Genomic DNA, 22,778 nt, shown 5'->3' on the forward strand with positions numbered 1-22,778 from the left:
GGAGCAACCTGTTTCGAAGAAAGCAAAGACTTCCGAAAGTCCATTTCAATCGAACTGGGAACTTTCGTATTTTTTTTGTTTGTTTGTTGTGACGATAACGCCAAATGCTTAATCTGTGGGACGATAATTACGTGCGTAAGAAAATCATCAATTGAAAGACACTACAACAGACTACATTCGGAAAATTATTGTGAAATCATAGGAGACGTCAGAGAGAAAGAATTAAGGAAGTTGAAACAGCTTGAAGAAGAGCATTCTATATCCACAAATGAGTTTTGTTCCAGTACTGTAGCATTTTCATTTTGGTTACGGGTTCTGCATTTTTTTAAAATTATGTTTACATTCCTCTCAAACATGTATGTGTATTTCTAATTCACTTTTTTAATTTTTTTTAATAACACTGGTAACCTTGTCCCATACAACTGTGCGTCTCCGCTCACCACACGTAAACATTTCGCAGTGGGGGAGAAACAGCAGTGAAGGTGAGGAACGCGGAGACAGGCCGAACGGGGAGACAGGTGTAGGGAGAGAGGAGTGGGGGGTCTGCACTCTGGTCAACCAAGCGAAGTCGTCTTTTGCACCGTGCACAGTGCATGCACCACGCGCATGCACCCTGAGAGGCCCTGATCTACACTGAATAATAGTGCTCAGTTGTAGAATAAACCTACTTTAATATTGATGAGTGAAGATTGGACGCAGATGCTTCTGATGTAGACCCAACAAGTTTGGGGAGGATGTTATTTCTTGTTCTCAGTTTAGCAGCAGTATTGGTTAAGAGTTTCTTGAATGAGTGTGTCCAGTCAAGAATAACTCCAAGATACTTGGGGTTGGTACTGTGTGGTTGTGCAGCTGGGAGCTTGCTTTCGAGAGATAGTGGGTTCCAATCCCTCTCTCCAAAACTCTGAAGACGGCTTTCTGTGGTTTCCCGTTTTCACACCAGGCAAATGCTGGGGCTGTACATTAACTAAGGCCATGGTCCTTTCCTTCCTGCTCCTAGACCTTTCCTATCCCCCTGCTCCCATAAGACCCATCTGTGTCAGTGTGATGTAAAGCAAATTGTGTATTTAAAGAAAGAAAAACAAAACAGTATTGCCCCTTCCACACAATACCATACAGCGATGCATCAAAGGTAACACTTGCCTGCCTATTGTTAAGGTGGAAGCAGATTTCTGTTTTATTAGTTCTAGGTTTTATACCCACTTTCAGAAGTACTCTCATGAGATGTTGAGTTCAGCATTCACAATGGAACATGACCAATTGCTGTGAACAATGAATTTACTATGTTGATTATACTTAACTACCCGGATCATTCTGTTTGACAGCATGGTGCGTATTAATTGTCATTACTTACATCCTGTTAGTTTGAAGAACTTGTACACAACACATTCTCTCCAAACAGTGTCATTTGCAGCCATTAGATCTATAAACGCTGCTTCACTCTCAGCTCTAACCTGGCTGCAGTTGTTAGACGTCAGTTTATAATGTATGTACTGTGTATTTCTGTATCATAGTTCTTTGTTTACTTAAGAGCTGGTGTCCTGCCATACAATCAGTAAATAAAAATGGTTTCACTTTTTAGCAGTTTTTCGAAATCAGCTTCAGTATACATTGTTAGAGCTATTACTTGGTCCTCACAACTTTGAAGGGTTCAGAAACATGCCTGTTCAGATGGAGGAATGCTGTTATTTGAGGGCTTACTATGTTGTAAATTAACTGTTCCAAGAGTTTTTTAACAAGCACTCATTAGAGCAATTTGCTTATAACTTGCAAAGTATTCTGCAGGATTTCCTAGTTTAAGATTGGCAAGACCAGAGGAGAATCAGATCAAAAATTAGATGGATGGCTTTTCCGGTGTTTGCTCTATTAACCAGCGTTTCGTCTTAGGTCTGACACTAGACTCTTCAGAGTGGGATGTGTCAGACCCTACCCACTGACGCTGGGGTGCATGCAGGTGAACTTATCAGAAGCTTATTTATGAAGCACAGTCTGATAACTGCATACGGGAGATAAAACTCCACAATGGAATTAATGCCCGCCTAGCAATTCCAAATGGAAATTCTAAGTTCCCATGGAGGGAATTAGATTCTTTTCCACCAATAGAGCATATCAAAAATCAGATCAAAAATTAGATGGATGGCTTTTCCGGCGTTTGCTCTATTAACCAGCGTTTCGTCTTAGGTCTGACACTAGACTCTTCAGAGTGGGATGTGTCAGACCCTACTCCATGGGAACTTAGAATTTCCATTTGGAATTGCTAGGCGGGCATTAATTCCATTGTGGAGTTTTATCTCCCGTATGCAGTTATCAGACTGTGCTTCATAAATAAGCTTCTGATAAGTTCACCTGCATGCACCCCAGCGTCAGTGGGTAGGGTCTGACACATCCCACTCTGAAGAGTCTAGTGTCAGACCTAAGACGAAACGCTGTTAATAGAGCAAATGCCGGAAAAGCCATCCATCTAATTTTTGATCTGATTTTTGATATGCTCTATTGGTGGAAAAGAATCTAATTCCCTCCATGGGAACTTAGAATTTCCATTTGGAATTGCTAGGCGGGCATTAATTCCATTGTGGAGTTTTATCTCCCGTATGCAGTTATCAGACTGTGCTTCATAAATAAGCTTCTGATAAGTTCACCTGCATGCACCCCAGCGTCAGTGGGTAGGGTCTGACACATCCCACTCTGAAGAGTCTAGTGTCAGACCTAAGACGAAACGCTGGTTAATAGAGCAAACGCCGGAAAAGCCATCCATCTAATTTTTGATCTGATTTTTGATATGCTCTATTGATGGAAAAGAATCTAATTCCCTCCATGGGAACTTAGAATTTCCATTTGGAATTGCTAGGCGGGCATTAATTCCATTGTGGAGTTTTATCTCCCGTATGCAGTTATCAGACTGTGCTTCATAAATAAGCTTCTGATAAGTTCACCTGCATGCACCCCAGCGTCAGTGGGTAGGGTCTGACACATCCCACTCTGAAGAGTCTAGTGTCAGACCTAAGACGAAACGCTGTTAATAGAGCAAATGCCGGAAAAGCCATCCATCTAATTTTTGATCTGATTTTTGATATGCTCTATTGGTGGAAAAGAATCTAATTCCCTCCATGGGAACTTAGAATTTCCATTTGGAATTGCTAGGCGGGCATTAATTCCATTGTGGAGTTTTATCTCCCGTATGCAGTTATCAGACTGTGCTTCATAAATAAGCTTCTGATAAGTTCACCTGCATGCACCCCAGCGTCAGTGGGTAGGGTCTGACACATCCCACTCTGAAGAGTCTAGTGTCAGACCTAAGACGAAACGCTGGTTAATAGAGCAAACGCCGGAAAAGCCATCCATCTAATTTTTGATCTGATTTTTGATATGCTCTATTGATGGAAAAGAATCTAATTCCCTCCATGGGAACTTAGAATTTCCATTTGGAATTGCTAGGCAGGCATTAATTCCATTGTGGAGTTTTATCTCCCGTATGCAGTTATCAGACTGTGCTTCATAAATAAGCTTCTGATAAGTTCACCTGCATGCACCCCAGCATCAGTGGGTAGGGTCTGACACATCCCACTCTGAAGAGTCTAGTGTCAGACCTAAGACGAAACGCTGGTTAATAGAGCAAACGCCGGAAAAGCCATCCATCTAATTTTTGATCTGATTTTTGATATGCTCTATTGGTGGAAAAGAATCTAATTCCCTCCATGGGAACTTAGAATTTCCAAGACCAGAGGAGTGCGACAGGCTTCGGCAGCCGGCACAATTCCTATCCTCACCGCTAGAAGGGGGCTTCATTCATTCCATTCCTGACCCGGTCAAATGACTGGAAACAGGCTGTGGATAATCAGTCAATCTTGGTCTAAACTTGGAAGTTTTCCTGTAAATAAGATATCAAGAGAAAAACCACAGTAGTCATTTCCTTTCATTCTTACCACATTGCATTTTGGGTCATGTAGTTGTAAGCTTGCACTCGGGAGATGGTGAGTTCAGGATGATAATTTTTATGCTATCTTACATATTATTCTTGAAGTCTTAATGATAAATATTAAGTGTTTGTACATATTCTTCATGATTTTTTGGTTGTTTATTCTAAGTTTCAAGATTAATTCTTTCGTGTGGACTTTCAGTGTGTTCATTTTTTATTTAAAAATACAGTAAAATATTCTATAAATTTTATATTTTTTTTTCAGGGATGAAACATGTACCAATAATGTGTTTTTACTTAACATTTATTTTATTGACCTGGGTGGACTAATTGCATATTCTTTTTTACTGTAAAATCAATACGGAGCAAATATACAATCTTTTAGGACCCCTATGATCAATCATTTTGTATGAGCTGATGTAGTTTTAGAAATAAAAAAGGTAATTCTGACATATTGGAGGTTTTAGATATTTATAACCAATAATGGTATGGTTTCAGTGAAAGAACACACTTGAAAATTCAACTCCAGATTTTAAGATACTCTTACCATATTTCTGTCTAAGGGAGAAGCAGTCATTAGAGTGAATGGGTATGTTTGAAGGCCTAATGTTATTCTACTGATTCTGGTAAATAGTAATAGTGACAGCAGTAAAACAACACTCAATACATAAGTAACTGTGTGCCACGTAGGTATTGTCACACTTACAGAGGACTGATACCATTAGTCTGTACTTCAAAACAAACTGCACATCGTGTACTTAGTGGTGGGTTCTCAAGAGTTATTGTAGCAGAAAAGTGAGGGGGTTTTTTTCTTTCAGAAGAAATGATATATTTGTAGGAGGCAAGGATTAGTGGAAATTATTAAGGGGAACTGATGCTAACACACTCATATAATTATTAAAACTTTATAATTTATTTATAATTTATTTATAGTTTTTAGGCCTTTCTACACGTTTCTCTTGGTGTTTTGAGAATACTGTCTTGTGACCAATACATCTTTCTCTCTGACTTTTGAATTATTCCCATCAACAAAACTAATGCAATAAACTGCCAAATTTCACATGATTGATTTCTTTTAGAACCATGGACTCGTAGGATTTATTGAAGTTATTAATGCACATTTTAGCATAAGAATTGGTTTCAATCACTTGCGAATTTGCAACATTGTCCATGAGAAATGGTTCAAAACAGTCAATCACTTCAGGTAATAATCCAACCCTTACTCGAGGATATTCCGTAAATGGAATTATATTAGATTGTGCAATATTTCCACGTTTACAATATAAAGACACATTTTCTATTTTTATCAAAATCCTTCAAATCCTCATATATAATATCATGTCATATCCATTGCAGTTTTGATGCATCCCAAGGCTCTGATGGCTGACAAATTTATCATGCACCTAATTAACATAATGTTTAAGAACTTTATTTAGAAAAGCTATCAATACAAACATAATTTTTAAAACACAACATGAGGTAGATAGAATCGTATTGTCAGTAGTAAGGTTAGGATCTCAATGAATTTGTACTTTCTAACATAATATTATTTCATGTATTGGATAGCAAGACTGGATCTTATCAGAGGCCCGGATTTTATTACCGACCAGGTCAGGGATTTTTATCTGGATCGGAGGGATAGTTTTAAGTCCACTCCACCTATGTGAGAATAGGAGCTATCTGTCAGTGGGATAGTCGCCACAGTCTAGAAACCCAAATATACTAACCAAGAGGATTTGTTGCATTGACCATGCATCACCTCGTGATCTGGATGCCTTCAGACTGAACGGCATTCCCTTGGCAGGCTAAGGCCCATTAGGGCTGTAATGCCATAGGATGGGTTTGTTTGTTTCTTATTGGGAAGTTTTAATGTGAAAAATTTGAGAAGTCTTAGTAATAATGGTGTGTGGCCTCTGAAGAAGCTCCCTGAGCAATCTGAATTGACCAATGAAGGTTAAAATCCCCGACCCAGCCGGGAATCGAACCTGGTACCTTTGGGACCAAAGGCCCGCATGCTAACCACTAGTCATAGAGCCGGACAGAAGTCTTAGTAATCTGTCACAATTGAAATATGTAGCTTCAACTCAATGAAATATTTTCCATTTAATATGATATTTTACTTCTTAAGAAGCAAATTCAGCAGAAACAAAGGAATGTTCAGTGAATGAGCATTGTTTCTTGATCATTTGTGTAACATGTTGTAACTTGTGGTATACACTTAACAGATATTCTAGCCTTGGCCATAGGATATTCAGTGTAAGGGAATGAAACTTGTGTGTGAATTAAAGACAAGTAGAAAGGATCTGCCGATACCACTTCTTTTTCCCTCTTCCATCTGAAGTTTGTTCCAAAGACTCAGTATGTTCGTCATACATCTGTAGACCTTTGCAGTAGTACCACACACCAATGTCAAACAGTGCTCCACAAGTTAGAAGTGCTGAAAAATATACATATTATTGAAGGATACATTGTCATTTTGCAAAATTTTATGAAGATATAATGCAGTTTTACTAACTACGCTAGCTCAATATGTTAAAGGAATCATTCAAGGAGGCAGGTGAGTTTAATTGCCTCTGTCAGTCATACTAAAAAGGTAATTTATTGTTATTCTAATTTCAGATGAATATCTGGGAATGTACTATTCTCAAGACTATATCCACTTCATTTAGAATCCTAATCTCAATAACAAATTCACTCACTCTGAAAAAAGACAGATTCATTTTAAAACTAAAATGCTATAAGTATACATTAGTTTTGACCACGATGAACCAAATCCCTGTAACAAAATAAATTTTATACTGAATATCAATAGATCCATGGTTTTCAGAACTCCACGTAACTGAAACCCACTGTAGGTTTTTTATTGTAACAAACTCGCTGCATGTCTATCAAAACCACCTTCAAAGATTCAAATTCTATGTAAATTTTGTCTGCGACACCATTCATCCAAACATTCCGGCCATCATAACTCCACTGCTGCTGCCCGGATACCTTCAACATTGGATGGTGTAATTAGCCATATTGTTCGAGAATGTTTTCCAACATTCCAGCAAACTCTGCTATTCTGTGTGTGTGTGTGTGTGGGGGGGGGGTGTTAACTCTCCCCTTCCCCTTTTCTCTCCAATGGGTATATAAACGGCATTGTGCCTTCCAATATTTGAGATATTCTTTGATCTGTCCAGAGAGAGGAGCAACTTCCTGGTGATAGTCTCCAAAAGACTGTACTTTCATTGTGGACCAGGATGGCTATTTTGTCGAAGTATGAGATATGAGACTGGAAGCTTATATTTTTGTCCTCCTCTTCGTCTTCCTGAGCAGAAAGGAACTAGCCACCCTACCGCACGTAAACTCCGGCTCTGGAACACCTCTGCGGAGGTTCGGACCTGCCTTCGGGCAGAATAACCCTTACCTTACCTTCCTCCTCCTCAGGTTGAAAATGCCCTATATAAAGGGCGAAACATGTCCCAAAGGTGTCTGTAATCATATGTATTTGTAACCACTTACAAGTATACAGTATTGCATAGGTGGACTAATAAAATAACTTTATTGGATTTTAAGTTATAACAACTTTCAATACAGAATAATTATGAAGTTTATAACATGTAACGTACTACTTAGTTGAGCAGCTCGTCTCCATTCTCCCAAGTCTTCCCAGCCCAAACTTTGCAACATTTTTGTAATCACCCAGAAAAAATCGAGCTGGATTTCGTTAGATTTTTTACACTTCTTGAATGAAGTAATCCTGGTGAGTGTCCCATACACTGGAACCATACTCTAGTTGGGGTCTTACCAGAGACTTATATGCCCTCTCCTTTATATCCCTACTACAATCCCTAAATACCCTCATAACCATGTGCAGAGATCTGTACCCTTTATTTACAATCCCATTTATGTGATTACCCCAATGCAGAACTTTCCTGATGTTAACAACTAGGTACTTACAATGATCTCCAAAAGGAACTTCACCCCATCAACGCAGTAATTAAAACTGAGAGGACTTTTCCTATTTGTGAAACTTACAACCTGACTTTTAATCCTGTTTATCATCATGCCATTGCCTACTGTCCATCTCACAACATTATCGAGGTCATTTTGCAGTTGCTCACAATCTTGTAACTTATTTATTACTCTGTACAGAATAACATCATCTGTAAAAAGCCTTATCTCTGCTTCCACTTCTTTACACATATCATTGATATATATAAGAAAACATAAAGGTCCAATAATACTGCCTTGAGGAATTCCCCTCTTAACTATTACAGGGTCAGATAAAGTTTTGCCTACTCTAATTCTCTGAGTTCTATTTTCTAGAAAAATAGCCACCCATTCAGTCACTCTTTTGTAAAGTCCAATTGCACTCATTTTTTCCAGTAGTCTCCCATGATCTACCCTATCAAATGTCTTAGATAGGTCAATTGTGATACAGTCCAATTGACCTCCTGAATCCAAGATATCTGCTATATCTTGCTGGAATCCTACAAGTTGAGCTTCAGTGGAATAATCTTTCCTAAACCCAAACTGCCTTCTATCAAACCAGGTATTAATTTGGCAAACATGTCTAATATAATCAGAAAGAATGCTTTTCCAAAGCTAACATGCAATGCATGTCAAACTGACTGGCCTGTAATTTTCAGGTTTATGTCTATCATCCTTTAGATTATACACAGGGGCTACTATAGCAACTCTCCATTCATTTGGTATAGCTCCTTCATGCAGACAATAGTCAAATAAGTACTTCAGATATGGTACTATATCCCAAGACATTGTCTTTAGTATATCCCCCGAAACCTTATCAATTCCAGCTGCTTTTCTAGTTTTCAACTTTTGTATCTTACTGTAAATGTTATTGTTGTCATAGGTAAATTTTAATACTTCTTTATTATTAGTCACCTCCTCTATCAGGACATCATCCTTGTAACCAACAATCTTTACATACTGCTGACTGAATACTTCTGCCCTTTGAAGATCCTTGCATACACACTCCTCTTGTTCATTAATGTTTCCTGGAATATTCTTCTTGGAACCTGTTTCTGTCTTAAAGCTCATATACATTTCCATTTTTCACTAAAATTTGTATGACTGCCAATTATGCTTGCCACCATGTTATCCTTAGCTGACTTCTTTGCTAGATTCAATTTCCTAGTAAGTTTCTTCAATTTCTCCTTACTTCCACAGATAATTTCTTTCCAACCTGCACCTCCTTATTAGTCTCTTTACTTCCCTGTTATAATATAGTGGATCTTTACAATTTCTTACCCTCTTTAAAGGTACAAACCCATTTTCACATTCCTCAACAATTGCTTTAAACCCATCCCGGATTCTGTTTACATTTTTATTTACCGTTTTCCACCGATCATAGTTACGTTTTAAAAACTCTCTCGTGCCTGTTTTATCAGCCATATGGTACTGCCTAATAATCCTAATTTTAATATCTTCCTTTCTTTCACATTTTTTTAACTACCACAAAAACAACTTCGTGATCACTAATACCATCTATTACTTCGGTTTCTCTATAGAGCTCATCTGGTTTTACCAGCACCACATTCAAACCCTGCTTGAACACTTAATATGGGGAAAGCAAGAAAAGCTGATGCATGAGATTGATAACAGTAGCAAATATATTGGTCTCTCACAACCTATCAACAGCTTTCCAGAAAACTAACTGAACTACTACCAATCCTCCTCAATCTACATGTATTTGCCCTGTCAGTATTTTCTGTGAAAAAAACGAAAATCATTTCCTTTTGGCCAGGCAGCAGAGAAGTCATAAGAGGAAAGGAACGTTCCTGTCTGCCAACCTAAGTATGTTAAATTAGTATTTTAAGAACCAAAGGCTAAACAAAATCTGAAAAAAAAAAAAAAAAAAAGAACAAGTTTCTATCTTATCAGAATGATGAACATAATTTTAGTACCGTAATAAAATCCTCAAATATCAAGATTGTGCAAAATACTTGAATGCTTTTCTAGACAAAACCCTGCCTTTCAGAAGGTAAGTACATGGAGAACGTCGTGGTAAATTGAGATCACATATTTACTTCATATAGGAGCATTTCAAGGCCAGAGATATGGAACATCATACACTTGTAAATCCCGTTATGGCCCTAGGCAGTATGGAGGCAATCTCCACGTATAAAACAGATGCTTGCAGATTGACATGGAGCCTGCATGGGTAGCTTAAAGAAATGTAGTAAAACTTCCTCCTTTCTATGTGACTGAAACCTAGACCACTCAGTACATTGTGAAGGACTGTAAAAACAGGACTTACTCTGGGAATTTCAGAGTTCTATGATACTCCACACTCAGCCAAGATATCTGAATTAGTGATATTTTCCAAGGTGTTACATTCTCTTTTTCTGTATTACTATCTAAGCTCTGATATGACCTCAAACTCACCTGTAGCCGTCAAGTTCATGAGATTCCGCAGACTTTGGCCGTCATAGAGCCAACAGTTTCCTCGCTCTCCACATTCTCGGCCCCATGCTATACATGCCCAATCTGAAATACAAGAAGTAACAGTTTCTTGATAAACTATCAGCTTAGAATTAACACTAAATTCACATAACAAGCTATGGTAGTAAAGACTTGATAGCATGTTGTTTCTCTGTGTAGTTCATTGAGTCTGCATGCATCTTAAAGGGTACTGTATTAACCTTTGTTATTTAGTGGTGGTGAGGCTAAATTTAATCAACTGGAGAATCTAAAGCTTTTCTTAACATATTTCTACCAAGAGATATTTTACTTTCCATGAACCTACTATGCTGGCATAGCAGGGGGAGAGGTGATACTCCCACGTGGCGGATAGTGGGGTCCTAATTGGCTTGCCGGCGGACTTGAGTAAAATAAAATAGCTCTCGCAGACCAAACACACAACCCTCTGTGGGTGGGGGATGCAGACAAAGAATACACCCATGGTATCGCCTTCCTGTCATAAGAGGCTACTAAAAGTGGCAACCAAGGTATGATCGAATTAGAACCATGAGACTACTTGTAATTAGTACCATCATGCAGGGAACACCATGGGTAGCTTTTACTTGCGCGTACTACCACTATGTTATGTACACAATAGGTTCGTGATTAGTAGCAACAATGTATAAATCAGAGTAGTGGGTTTTACACTACCTGTGTTCAGAACTGCTATATGAGCGACACCATGGATCTGCCTTGCCTATGATTAGTACCCACTATGTGAGGAACACCACGGGATAGTATGAGTCCCTGTGATTAGTGCACCCATGTGAGAGATACCGTGGGTTTGCATTGCCTGTAAATGGCACCGCAATGTGAGAAACACCTGGGTCTGTGTTACATGTGTGCGTTGCATTGCCTGTGTGGAATATCGCAGATCTGTAATACTTTTGATTGGTGCCGCAACATGACAAATACCACGGTTCTGCTTCCCAGACGATGGGTGCCGTTGTGAGGGGCCAATGACCTGGATTTTGGACCCCTTTGGACTGCAAGCATCATCGATTCAGTATTGTGCTTTGGAAGCAGTCCCCTGGTCAGAAATACTATTGTTAATGCTGGTTTCTGGGAAGGTGGGTGTTGCAGGTCGGATTTACTGATTGTTTTAAATTCATATACATCCATTCATTCTTCTTCATCACGTTTTGAATTCTGGTGAGTGGATTATTTTGGACTTTTGAATTGTCATTACATTTTGTCTCGTTTTGTACCATTAGGGGCCGATGACCTAGATGTTAGGCCCCTTTAAAAAACAAGCATCATCATGATCATCAACAGATATTTAACTTTACTAGCACATTACAGCATACAAAAATGATATGATTCTAAATTAATTACCACTACAAGAATTAACAATAAAATATTCAGCTGGGCTCAGTAGCTTGGACAGTAGAACGCTGGCCTTCTGAGCCCAACTTGGCAGGTTCGGTGCTAGCTCAGTCCAGTGGTATATGAAGGTGCTCAAATACGCCAGTCTCATGTCAGTAGATTTACTGACACATTAAAGAACTCCCACAGCACAAAATTCCAGCACCTCTTCATCTTCGAAAACTGTAAAACATATTAGTGGGACATAAAATCAATATTATTATTATTATTATTATTATTATTATTATTATTATTATTATTATTATTATTATTATTATTAAAATATTCCTTCAGAAACTGATGGCTATTGTAGGTACACCTACCTGGATACCAGAGGCGTGCAATATTCAAATTCGAGACGAGGCAAGATGTGCCTCGCTGCACATGCAACCACCATTACGCATGAATGAAACGTGTAATCTAAAATGCCTGAGTTTGCTCCAATTCTTTTGACAGGTAAGTGTACATCATTATTAGACCCCACATTTAGTATCATATGGCCACTGCTTGTGTTTACCGATATTTAGGTGATGAAGGAAATAATTCCTTACAATGTTATAGGGTATTCACGTCATAATTAGGTACCAGAGATAAGTTTTTTAAGGTTCAACCTTTTCAATACAAATTACGAGTTGTATAAGATATTATTTACAACATTTATTTAGTAATGGTACCGGTTTTGACATTTAAATGTCATCATCAGCCATAAAATACATTAATCACACAATTGAGAAAGGACATGACAATTAAAATTGACGTTGTGACTCATTAATACATACATTGTTTTTTAACAATAAAAGATTAATTAAAAGTTTTGACATGTTATCGATGTATAAAAGTCTTTTGAAACGCTTATTTACACTGTGTACTAGATAGATAGATAAGAAATGGGTGAGCCCTGTCTTCGCAGAGCTCCACACGTAGGTCTATGAAGACCCTTTGTGCCCCCACTGTGTACTAATTAAAATATTTAAAAACTTATAGCAATCACCTGATACACTGTTTTTGTTGATCTGTTTATGTGCTACTACTGAAATCATCACGTCTCATATTTACGGTTGCATTTGAATCTTTGGCGATAATTTGTCCATCCGTTAAGACACTTGTTATTCAAATGTTGTCAAAGTGAAAACCTAACTTTAGTTGATAGCACCTTGTTTATGTAAAGAACTTGTAGAAATATGTGTTAGTATATCTCATTACACACGTCTCGAAAGGCTTGTTGTGTTCGTTAAAATTATACAATGATGTATTAATAAAATTATAAATTAAGAAACGGTTAATTGTAATTGGTTGTCCTTCCACCTTCTCTTCTGATGTAGTACAGGTGAACTAAAATTTCCCAGTTCAATTGGAAGGATTTGAATCAGCCTGAAGCGAAATCAAAACAAAGGAACTATAAGCATTAAAATATAATGGGCCTGGACAAGCTAAAGTGTGTGTAATATATGGTATATATGGCTCAACTTGAACAGTGTGTTGAGAAGCTAAAGTTCTGAGAAGGTCCGGACTAATATTGACGGGTGGAGTGTAGTGGGGTAGGTTATATCTGGTGGGGAGAGGGGTAGGGGAAGGAGCAGGTTGGGGAGGAGAGGGTAGGAGGAGGTGTTTAAGGCGGATCCTGTGAATAGTGTGGTAGGGGTTTGTAATGTGATAGGGTATGGTGTATCGTGCTAAATATTGACCGTCTATTTGGAAGATCAACACACCTAAAGACTTCAATTAAAAAATCAAAAAGAATGTTAGTTTTCTCTGAGATTTCATTCAGGTTCGAATTGGAGTTAAAGAACTGATCCAGCTGAATGAAGCATTCCTCTGTGACATCGAGAACAGGGCCTTTGTTTACATTCATCAGAACCTCTAAATCCTGCTTTATGCTACTGAAGTTATGCTTTGAATCTTGAATGTGTTGTCCGACTGCTGAGTATCTATTATGTTTTATAGCATTTACATGCTCCATGTATCTGATTTCGAAGTTCCTCCCGGTCTGTCCGATATAAGAGGACTCACAGTTTTGACATTGGAATCTGTAGGCACCCGACTTTTGATAAATGTCAGTTTTCTTAATTGAGCTGGTATTATATATGATGTCCATATTTCTATTATCAGTTCAATATGCAATTTTAGTGTTATGTTTCTTCAAAGTATTTGTAATGCTGTAAATATCTTCATTGAAAGTAAAGGTTGAATAATGATCAGGTTTCGTTTTCTCTATAGTAAAGTTGAATTTAAGCGATATTTGCGTTATCATTATCATACCCGTTATATTTAGCTATGGAACAAATTGTACTTCATTCTTTATTTAGTGGTATATTGAATGCCCTGCCAACCATACTGCTGTAGGTAGCACATTTGTATGCTTTGGGATGGAAATCATTTTTCTTGATGGTAGTAAATGTCTGCGTCTGTTTCCTGTAAATATTGTATTCTATAGAAGAAGAAGGTCTGTTTAACATGAGATCTAGAAAATTTATGCTTCCATTTGACTCAGATTCCAGAGTGAACTTTATCTGCGGATCAATATTGTTTAAGTTGTTAAGGGTGGAGACTGCATCAGTAATTCTTTTGTCTAGGATGACGAGAGTGTCACCTACAAACCTGGCCCAAAATTTTATGTTCACAAAATCACTATTGCAATTAATTGCCTATGCTCTAAATAGTCAATGTATATTTCCGCTAATATCCCTGAGGCCGTAAATATGACGTGATGATTTGAGTAGTGGCACATAAACAGATCAACAAAAATAGTGTATCAAGTGATTGCTATAAGTTTTTTAATATTGTATTCTGTAGAAGGAGGAGGTCTGTTTAACACAGTGTACATAAGCTTTTCAAAAGACTTTTATACGTCGATAACATGTCAAAACTTTCAATTAATCTTTTATTGTTAAAAACTATGTATGTATTAATGAGTCACAACATCAATTTTAATTGTCATGTCCTTTATCAATTGTGCTATAAACATTTAAATGTCGAAACTGGTACCATTATTAAATAAATGTTGTAAATAATATCTTATGCAACTCGTAATTTGTATTGAAAAGGTTGAACCTTAAAAAACTTATCTCTTATCTCAGTTCAATACGGAAACAAAAATGAAGTTTGTATCTTTGAATAATTAGGTACTTCGGTATATGACAGTGCAATGTGTAATTGTGTCTAATGCCGGGCTGAGTGGCTTGAACTTGGCAGGTTCAATCCTGGCTCAGTCCGGTGGTATTTGAAGATATTCAAATACGACAGCCCCGTGTCAGTAGATTTACTGGCACGTAAAAGAACTTCTGCGGGACTAAATTCCAGCACCTCGGCGTCTCCGAAGACCTTAAAAAGTAGTTAGTGGGATGTAAAGCAAATAACATTATTATTATTATTATTATTATTATTATTATTATTATTATTATTAATTGTGTCTAATTGTATGTGACAACTTTAAGACTGTGTCTGAAATGCAACGTAAGTAATGGATGTATAGGTTACTTTGAAGAGATGCCACATAGCAGAGCACGCTATGTTGTTTATTCAAAAGAAGTAAAATACGTACGTCAGCAGAAATACTTCTGGCATGATCCGGCACTTAAAAACACACAATATTGCTGAAGGGGAATCACAATAATAATTATTAAATTAATGTCGTAATGGTCGTAATGATCACTATGAACTGTTCAAAAATATTTTTTTATTTTTTTTGCTAGGGGCTTTACGTCGCACCGACACAGATAGGTCTTATGGCGACGATGGGATAGGAAAGGCCTAGGAGTTGGAAGGAAGCGGCCGTGGCCTTAATTAAGGTACAGCCCCAGCATTTGCCTGGTGTGAAAATGGGAAACCACGGAAAACCATTTTCAGGGCTGCCGATAGTGGGATTCGAACCTACTATCTCCCGGATGCAAGCTCACAGCCGCACGCCTCTACGCGCACGACCAACTCGCCCGGTATTTTTTTTATTTAAAGGCATGAATACTTGAAAACATTTTGGGATGAAGTATAGTAGAAAGCAAAGCAAAGGAAAGTCATCTCCGTACAGCCCATGAAGGCCCTTGGAGGGGGTGAATGTAACCTCAGCACTTGGTGGAGTACAGTGGTTAGCGCTACACTCGGCCGCCTTTGCCCCGAGGAATTAACCTGGTACTTTTGGTGTAGGCTCAGACCCATGTGCATCTCCAGACTTCCTGATGGGGAATCAAACCCACATCCTTCCAGGTAAATCAAGCCTTGGGCAGGGCAGCCCCTGCAGTTAGGTAGGACATCATGAAATGCAAGACTAAAAACTGAATAGTTTGTTTACAAAAACTAATCAGTTATTTGAATTCTTTACACTCTGTGCTGAATTGTCAGTGCAGAGGACTTATTTCCATAGGGCACAGAGTTCAAATTTGGTTGGGCCAGGGATTTTAATCATGTTTGATTAATTCCTCCAGCTCGAGGACTGAATATTTATGATTGCCTTAATACAAGTCGCCTACACACAGCATATCATACTACTAAACATCATATAAACACACAACAGTAAATACATCCCTCCACATAGGGTTGGATTCATGAAGAGCATCCTGGTATAAAACAGGGCTTAAACAACATTAGCACCGACCCGAGATACCTGGGGGAAAAGGTCAAATAAATAGAAGAATCTCATAAGTGTACTGTTCAGAAATGTAAAGTGCATGCGCCAGGTCAGCTACAGCCAAGAAAATCACCTGCCTAGCGATCTACCTAGCTTAGCTTAGGATAGGAGCCTGTATGTGTCTTGGATTATATGCATTGAGAGCGATATTTTTCATAACATCGCATAGCTTAGCCTAGCTTTCAGTGTGTGGTGGCCTTAATAGAAATAGTAGTGATGTGATAAAAATGATGATGATGATGATGATGATGATGATGTAGAGGTAATTGCAAGTTAAAAGAAACTTAAACATTAATTACAGTAGAGTCTCGTCAACCCGATCTAACTGGGACTGGAGTCTGTTCGTATTACTTAATTTTCGGATTTTTACGTCCCGCTAACTACTTTTACGGTTTCCGGAGATACCTAGGTGCTGGGATTTTCTCCCGCAGGAGTTCTTTTACGTGCCAGTAAATCTACTTACACGAGGCTAACGTATTTGACAACCTTCAAATACCACCAAACTGGGCCAGGATCGAACCTGCCAAGTTGGGGTCAGAAGGCCAGCACCTCAACCGTCTGAGGAAAATAGTTTCTACAGTACAGTACAGTACAGTACAGTACATACTGTAATTTGAAATGTCCATTCTTTAGCAGCTACATTAATAAAATACTGTGTAAAATTACAGTACGGTAGTTAAGAACCCATAGAGGAGAAAACGACTACAACTAGGTTAAAACTTGTCTCCTAAATCTGCTAAAATACGGTAACACACATTCAGATGTCGCGGCCGCCTTAGAACTTGCCGTACTCCACATCGAACAACACTCCACTGCTACGCCCACTGATGTGATGTTTATGAGACGCTGGTTTAACACTGCATCTTCGAGTAGGTTCCAATCACTACAGCAAAAGAAACTAATGGATTTTCTAAAAATAAACGACCAGTGATTGATGGTTTATGATGTGTAATTATGTTTACATTTTAAGTTATTGTAGCAAAATATGACTAATAAAATGCAAGTAAATCTTCATTCTATAATATGTTCTTTCATTTCATTAGGGAGAATTAAAAAAAAAAAAAAAAAAAAAAAAAAAAAAAAAATGGAATATTTCAGTTCGGATTAACCAGACTTTCGGATTAACGGGGTTCAAATTAATGGGACTCTAGTGTATTAATGTTACTAGAGGAGCTATGTATATAATGGAGTCCTGTAAATAAAACAATGTGCAAAACAATTAAACGGACTACCCTAATTTACTGTAGTTGCTATATATGCTCCAAACTCGTACCTTATGTTTACCAAAACGTAGAACCAATACTCTTGTCTCATGAAGGTGCTAATATTCAAGGGGGGGGGGGTCTTAAGGCATACCAGGTTTGATTTCCAATCAGTTCACGGGATTTTTATTATCAACAGCTGTTTTGCAACTCTACACATCCGTTTTAACATGCAATTGCCCTAAATATGACAGATGCAGCCCCACTGTTGATATGGCTTCTTCTTCTTCTTCTTCTTCTTCTTCTTCTTCTTCTTCTTCTTCTTCTTCTTCTTCTTCTTGTTGTTGTTGTTTAACTCCTAGCTGGTGACTAGCACTGAGGGCAATCTCATAGCCAATACATTGCTATAGCTGTCGTTTGACTCCATACAATGTACATGGCATTCTTCCATTCTTTACAGTTGGTGGCTAAGACTTTGGCATCAGTGAGGTTAATATGGCAGCCCTTCTGATCTTTCTTAATGTTCTTGAGTCAGGTTTTCTGTGGGGCTGTTTGTTGGATCTTCCAACGGGTTGGTCATTGTCAACAAAGGATCTGTTGCATTAGTAGAGTGGTGTTCATGAAACAAACATGACTGAACCATTGCAATCACCACTTTTGACAGTATTTTTTGATGGGTGCCTTGTGGTTATACCTTTCAAAAATGACTTAATTTCGAACATGGTCACATACAGAAATCCTCAACATTTGACTTTGGCCCTGCATTTGGAATACCTCAAGCCTCTCAAGGTCAGCCTTGAGGAGTATGCACAATGCAAACACACAGGAGTGTTAGGAGGATAAGTGTGCGAAAGAGGTGGATTTAGTCTCGAGCTCAATATCCTTTCCTTCTAGAGGCACCATTTAAGGAATTAGTGTACTTGTTCTACATTCATCTGTCAGTTTTCTGAAATTTATTTGTAGTTTCATGTTCACTGTTCCTTTCATTTCCCAAACTCTGGTGGGGTCATGGGTGTAAACTGTAACTGTGTAACAGAAGTGGACTTGATCCTGTTTTATGGTTGGATGCCCTTCCTCATGCCAATCCTACATGGAGGGATGTATTCACTATTGCATGTTTCTGTGGTGAGGAGTAGTGTAGTGTGCTGTGTGTATATGAAGAGGAATGTGTTGGCCGAAACACAAGCAAACCTTGGCTCCCAAGCAGGGTTGCCAGATTCTTGAAAACAAATTAAGGGACAGGTGTGTTGTCGAGGAAATCGGTGCATGACATAATCAACAAATAGTGAACTTCCTTTAAGAATGATTTTACGGAAGTTATGACATCACAGGACAGTTTATTAGATAATAAATCCCTTCACAATACATACACTGAGTGGCCAAAAGTCATGGGAAGACACTGAATGTGATGTTAATAACGAGTTGCTCTTCCGCGAGGCCTCTAAACAGCAGCAATACGGTGAGACATCAACTTTACAAGGTGTTGGAATCGTTCTGGAGGGATCTGGACCCACGCATCATACACTGCTTTCCACAATTGTTCTTGTGTAATTGGTGCGGCATTCATGGAGCTCGCACCAGCATCAACAGCACCCCATAAATACTCGATCTGATTAAGATCGGGGGAAACTGGAGGGCCAGTCTATGGTTGTAACTTCACTGAAGTGTTCCTACAACCACCTGCGTGCCACCACAGAGCAGTGACATGGCACATTGTCCTGTTGAAACATGGCAACTCCATCAGGATACTCTAAGGCCAGAAAGGGATGCAGATGGCCTGAAAGAACATCCACATAACGTGCACCTGTCAGCGCTCTCTGCATCCGGACAATGGGGCCTATTTGCAACCATGAGAATGTCACCCAGACCAGAACTGAGCCACCTGCTGCCCGGACGCAACCTTGTAGACAAGCCCAGAGTTGGTCGTCGGCTTGTGAAGTCTGTGCGGTGCAGTTGCCTCCTTACAGTCCTCAAATAGGCAGAAATGGGTTCCTGACTCCCATCATTCAACTGGACGATGATCTGACTCACAGTAGCCCGCCAAGCGCCCAGTGTGGTTCTGTGGAGGCAATGTGATGTCCGTTCATTACCAACACCTGTGGCCTTCCCATGTGGCGGTTTACGCAGGTAGTAATATTCTCCCTGTGATATTGAAGATCCACCCCCAATACTGCTGACCTCGGAAACCCGATTTCGCCTGTGATCTCCGCAATGCTATGATCCTTGTGCCATGCTTCGATGATCATCCCACGTTCAAAGTCGGTTAACTCGCGACTTATTACATCTTTATGACACTGGTGTCTGTGACAACCTGCTCAGCTACGCTGCAGTTAGCCGCAACACTCGGGGGTCATACACGGCATATTTTCTGATGGGACACCCTTTCCTGTGACTTCTGGCCACTCAGTGTATACTGAAACTAACATTTTCTTTCCTTGCCAATACTACGTCATTCAGGATATTTTTCAATACTCTGAACAGACTGTAATAGTTTATTGTCTTTCTTAACAATTTCATAAAAGTCTTTTCATGAAACTGAAAATAAAACGAAATGTCGTATGGCTTTTAGTGCCGGGATATCCCAGGACGGGTTTGGCTCGCCAGGTGCAGGTCTTTCTATTTGACACCCGTAGGCAACTTGCGCGTCGTGATGAGGATGGAATGATGATGAAGACAACACATACACCCAGCTCCCGTGCCACTGGAATTAACCAATTAAGGTTAAAATCCCCGACAAAGCCGGGAATCGAACCTGGGACCCTCTGAACCGAAGGCCAGTAAGCTGACCATTCAGCCATAGAGTCGGACAAACTGAAAATAAATTTGCAGTAAACACAACATTCCTTTGCGTCAGAAATTAGTCAGATTGAAGGAGCATGGCGCATGCAGTACTGACAGCAGTTGTGCATTATTACCCATTATATCCACCAGGCCGGCCAACCCAAAACTTGCCAAAATTGTAAGAAATGAACTGAAGAGTTTCTTCGGTCTTTATGAATGAATATACCAGAGTAAGTCCTCTTTGCAATGAAAACTTCAGACAGAAAGATGAAAAGGGAAGTTTTGAAGGAAATAGTATACCAGAGGTGTAAAAACATATGCATTTCTCTTGAGTTACAAAACGGTCAGAAATACGGGACAATAACTGTCCCAGATAAGAATTGTCTGGGGCGCGGGACATTTAGCATAAATATGGGACTGTCTTATAAAATCCTGGACGTCTGGCAACCCTGCTCCTAAGATGGGAAATACCTACATTCATCAGCAAACTGAAAACAAACGAATTTGCCGCACTGAGTGCAGCCATGCGCCCACCGGAGGTTTAAAAGAACTGAAGGGCATCTACTGTACTAATCGTCTTTGCTTTCTTAAATTATTTTCATTGTATTTACAGTCATAAGTTCAAAAGAATACGCAAGTGATTTTACGGAGTGAAATAATCTCAGTATATATTCCTGTGCCATCCAAAATTTTCAGTTCTCTGATCTACAATGATGGAATAAGCATTGTTTAGCCTGAATTTGGGTAATGCTACACAGACAGTCTTAGATGTATGTAAAGAGATCATTCCAGGGCCTTTGGGGAAGTCAAAATTCACATAAGTTGAATTTTTACCATATCCTAAGAGTTGTTGGAAACAAGTATGAAAAAGAACTTTTTTTTATGGAAAAAATACTTTTTAATAATACTACAATGAAAGACTCAAGTACATGTTATACTTTATAAATATGGTACAGAACCTTATATTCTTACAATGCTAATAGCACTTCATCTTTGAAATTGTTTGTATTTTGAGTCTAGAGTACATTTTTTTACATCAGGCGTTGTTACTTCTGCCAGATACACCTGCTGGCTGCAGACAGAATGATGGCAAAGGCACAGCATACCCCAGCATATTTTGTATAATTTATGTCAAGTGCAGAGTTGCCAAATTAGCTCGTAGTTCATGCACCACTCACCACATGGCTCTCAAAATAGATGACAGAAATTTAATATTATTTCTTCTTGCAGATGTACTGTAAGTACCATTTGTAAATTTTACTTATACCTCGTAATGGAAAATTTCTTATGTAGGTATGAATTTAAGTATGTCAAATTCACTTAACTCAGGGGTTGGTTATTACTTTTACATCTATGGTAGGGATGCAGATGAACAAATATTGCAACTGTCATCAAAATGCTTTTGAAGTTTCAGACCTTTCAGCGGTACACCATGGATGACATTGTATCTCTTTTCTGAAAATGAGCTGGTCTGAACTGAACTACCGTACTCTTGAGTGCCCAGAAAGTTGTTGAAAGTGCTGCAGTATACTCTCACAAAATGGTACTTACAAAATTCGGAGCATTTTGGATATCCAAGATGATCTGTTGTCTACCTAGACAGTTCTCAGCTCTTAATAAATTAAATTCTGATATCATGATGTATGCTGTTGAAACAGACCAAATAAGACAAAAAGAGAAGGGAAGGCATTTGAAGATAAAGAAATTGAAAACCACTCCTGTCACCAATTTTCCAATAATAATAATAATAATAATAATAATAATAATAATAATAATAATAATAATAATAATAATAATAATAATAATAATTTGTTTATGTGTCTGGATTAGCATGACAATCAAACTTAACTGGTGTATGAAATACCAATGATTGAGGAATAGTTACTTACCTAATAGTGTACCATACACCAAAGGGGCAGGTATAAAGGCCAGAATCCCCATGAAGAGTTCACCAACTCCAATGGAGAAAGCTTTATCTTTCTCATCGACACATCTGAAAGAAGAAGGTGGGATGTTTATTGTTTTTGAGCAATTCTAAAGAATTTTGAGTTGTCAAATTATGTAAATTTTTTGTGCAGAAACTAAAAATAAATTGTCAGAGGTCCTACAATATGTAAAGCAAGTTCTCCACCTGAATGAGACATATTAATGAACTAGGAATACTGAGCTCTATACAAGTAATATATTTAAGAGTTCATCCAGCGATGCTACCAGAGGAAGGGCGAGTTGAAAGATAGCATTGGTTCACAGTACAGTGGTGGTAGCAGGGGTCACTGCAAGGGGTAAATGAACCAAACTCTCAGTCTTCTCTAACATTTTAGAGAAACTTTTAAGGGTTCTATTCATAAACATACACTAGTCGTACCTTAGTTAGACGAGACTCAGGCGGGACTAACTGGAGACTGTGAAAAATGTTAATCATAGGCCT

At 38.6% G+C, this 22,778-nt stretch overlaps 1 protein-coding gene across 5 annotated transcripts in view; it reads right to left on the reverse strand.

Moving 5' to 3' along the window:
- Positions 1–4,817: 4,817 nt before the first annotated feature.
- Positions 4,818–22,778, reverse strand: part of LOC136861679 (solute carrier organic anion transporter family member 74D) — a 287,694-nt gene continuing 269,733 nt past the window's right edge. For 4 of the 5 annotated variants that reach the window (XM_068230942.1, XM_068230951.1, XM_068230937.1 and 1 more), the window contains 3 exons: positions 22,240–22,343; positions 10,307–10,408; positions 4,818–6,350 (listed from right to left, as the gene is read on the reverse strand). In XM_068230942.1, coding sequence (XP_068087043.1) covers positions 6,196–6,350; positions 10,307–10,408; positions 22,240–22,343 — 361 coding nt within the window. In that variant the 3' untranslated portion in view covers positions 4,818–6,195. The remainder of the gene's footprint in view (positions 6,351–10,306; positions 10,409–22,239; positions 22,344–22,778) is intronic. The other variant, XR_011019109.1, reaches the window with a different exon arrangement.

Source organism: Anabrus simplex, chromosome 1 (genome assembly GCF_040414725.1).
Source record: "Anabrus simplex isolate iqAnaSimp1 chromosome 1, ASM4041472v1, whole genome shotgun sequence".
NCBI lineage: Eukaryota > Metazoa > Arthropoda > Insecta > Orthoptera > Tettigoniidae > Anabrus > Anabrus simplex.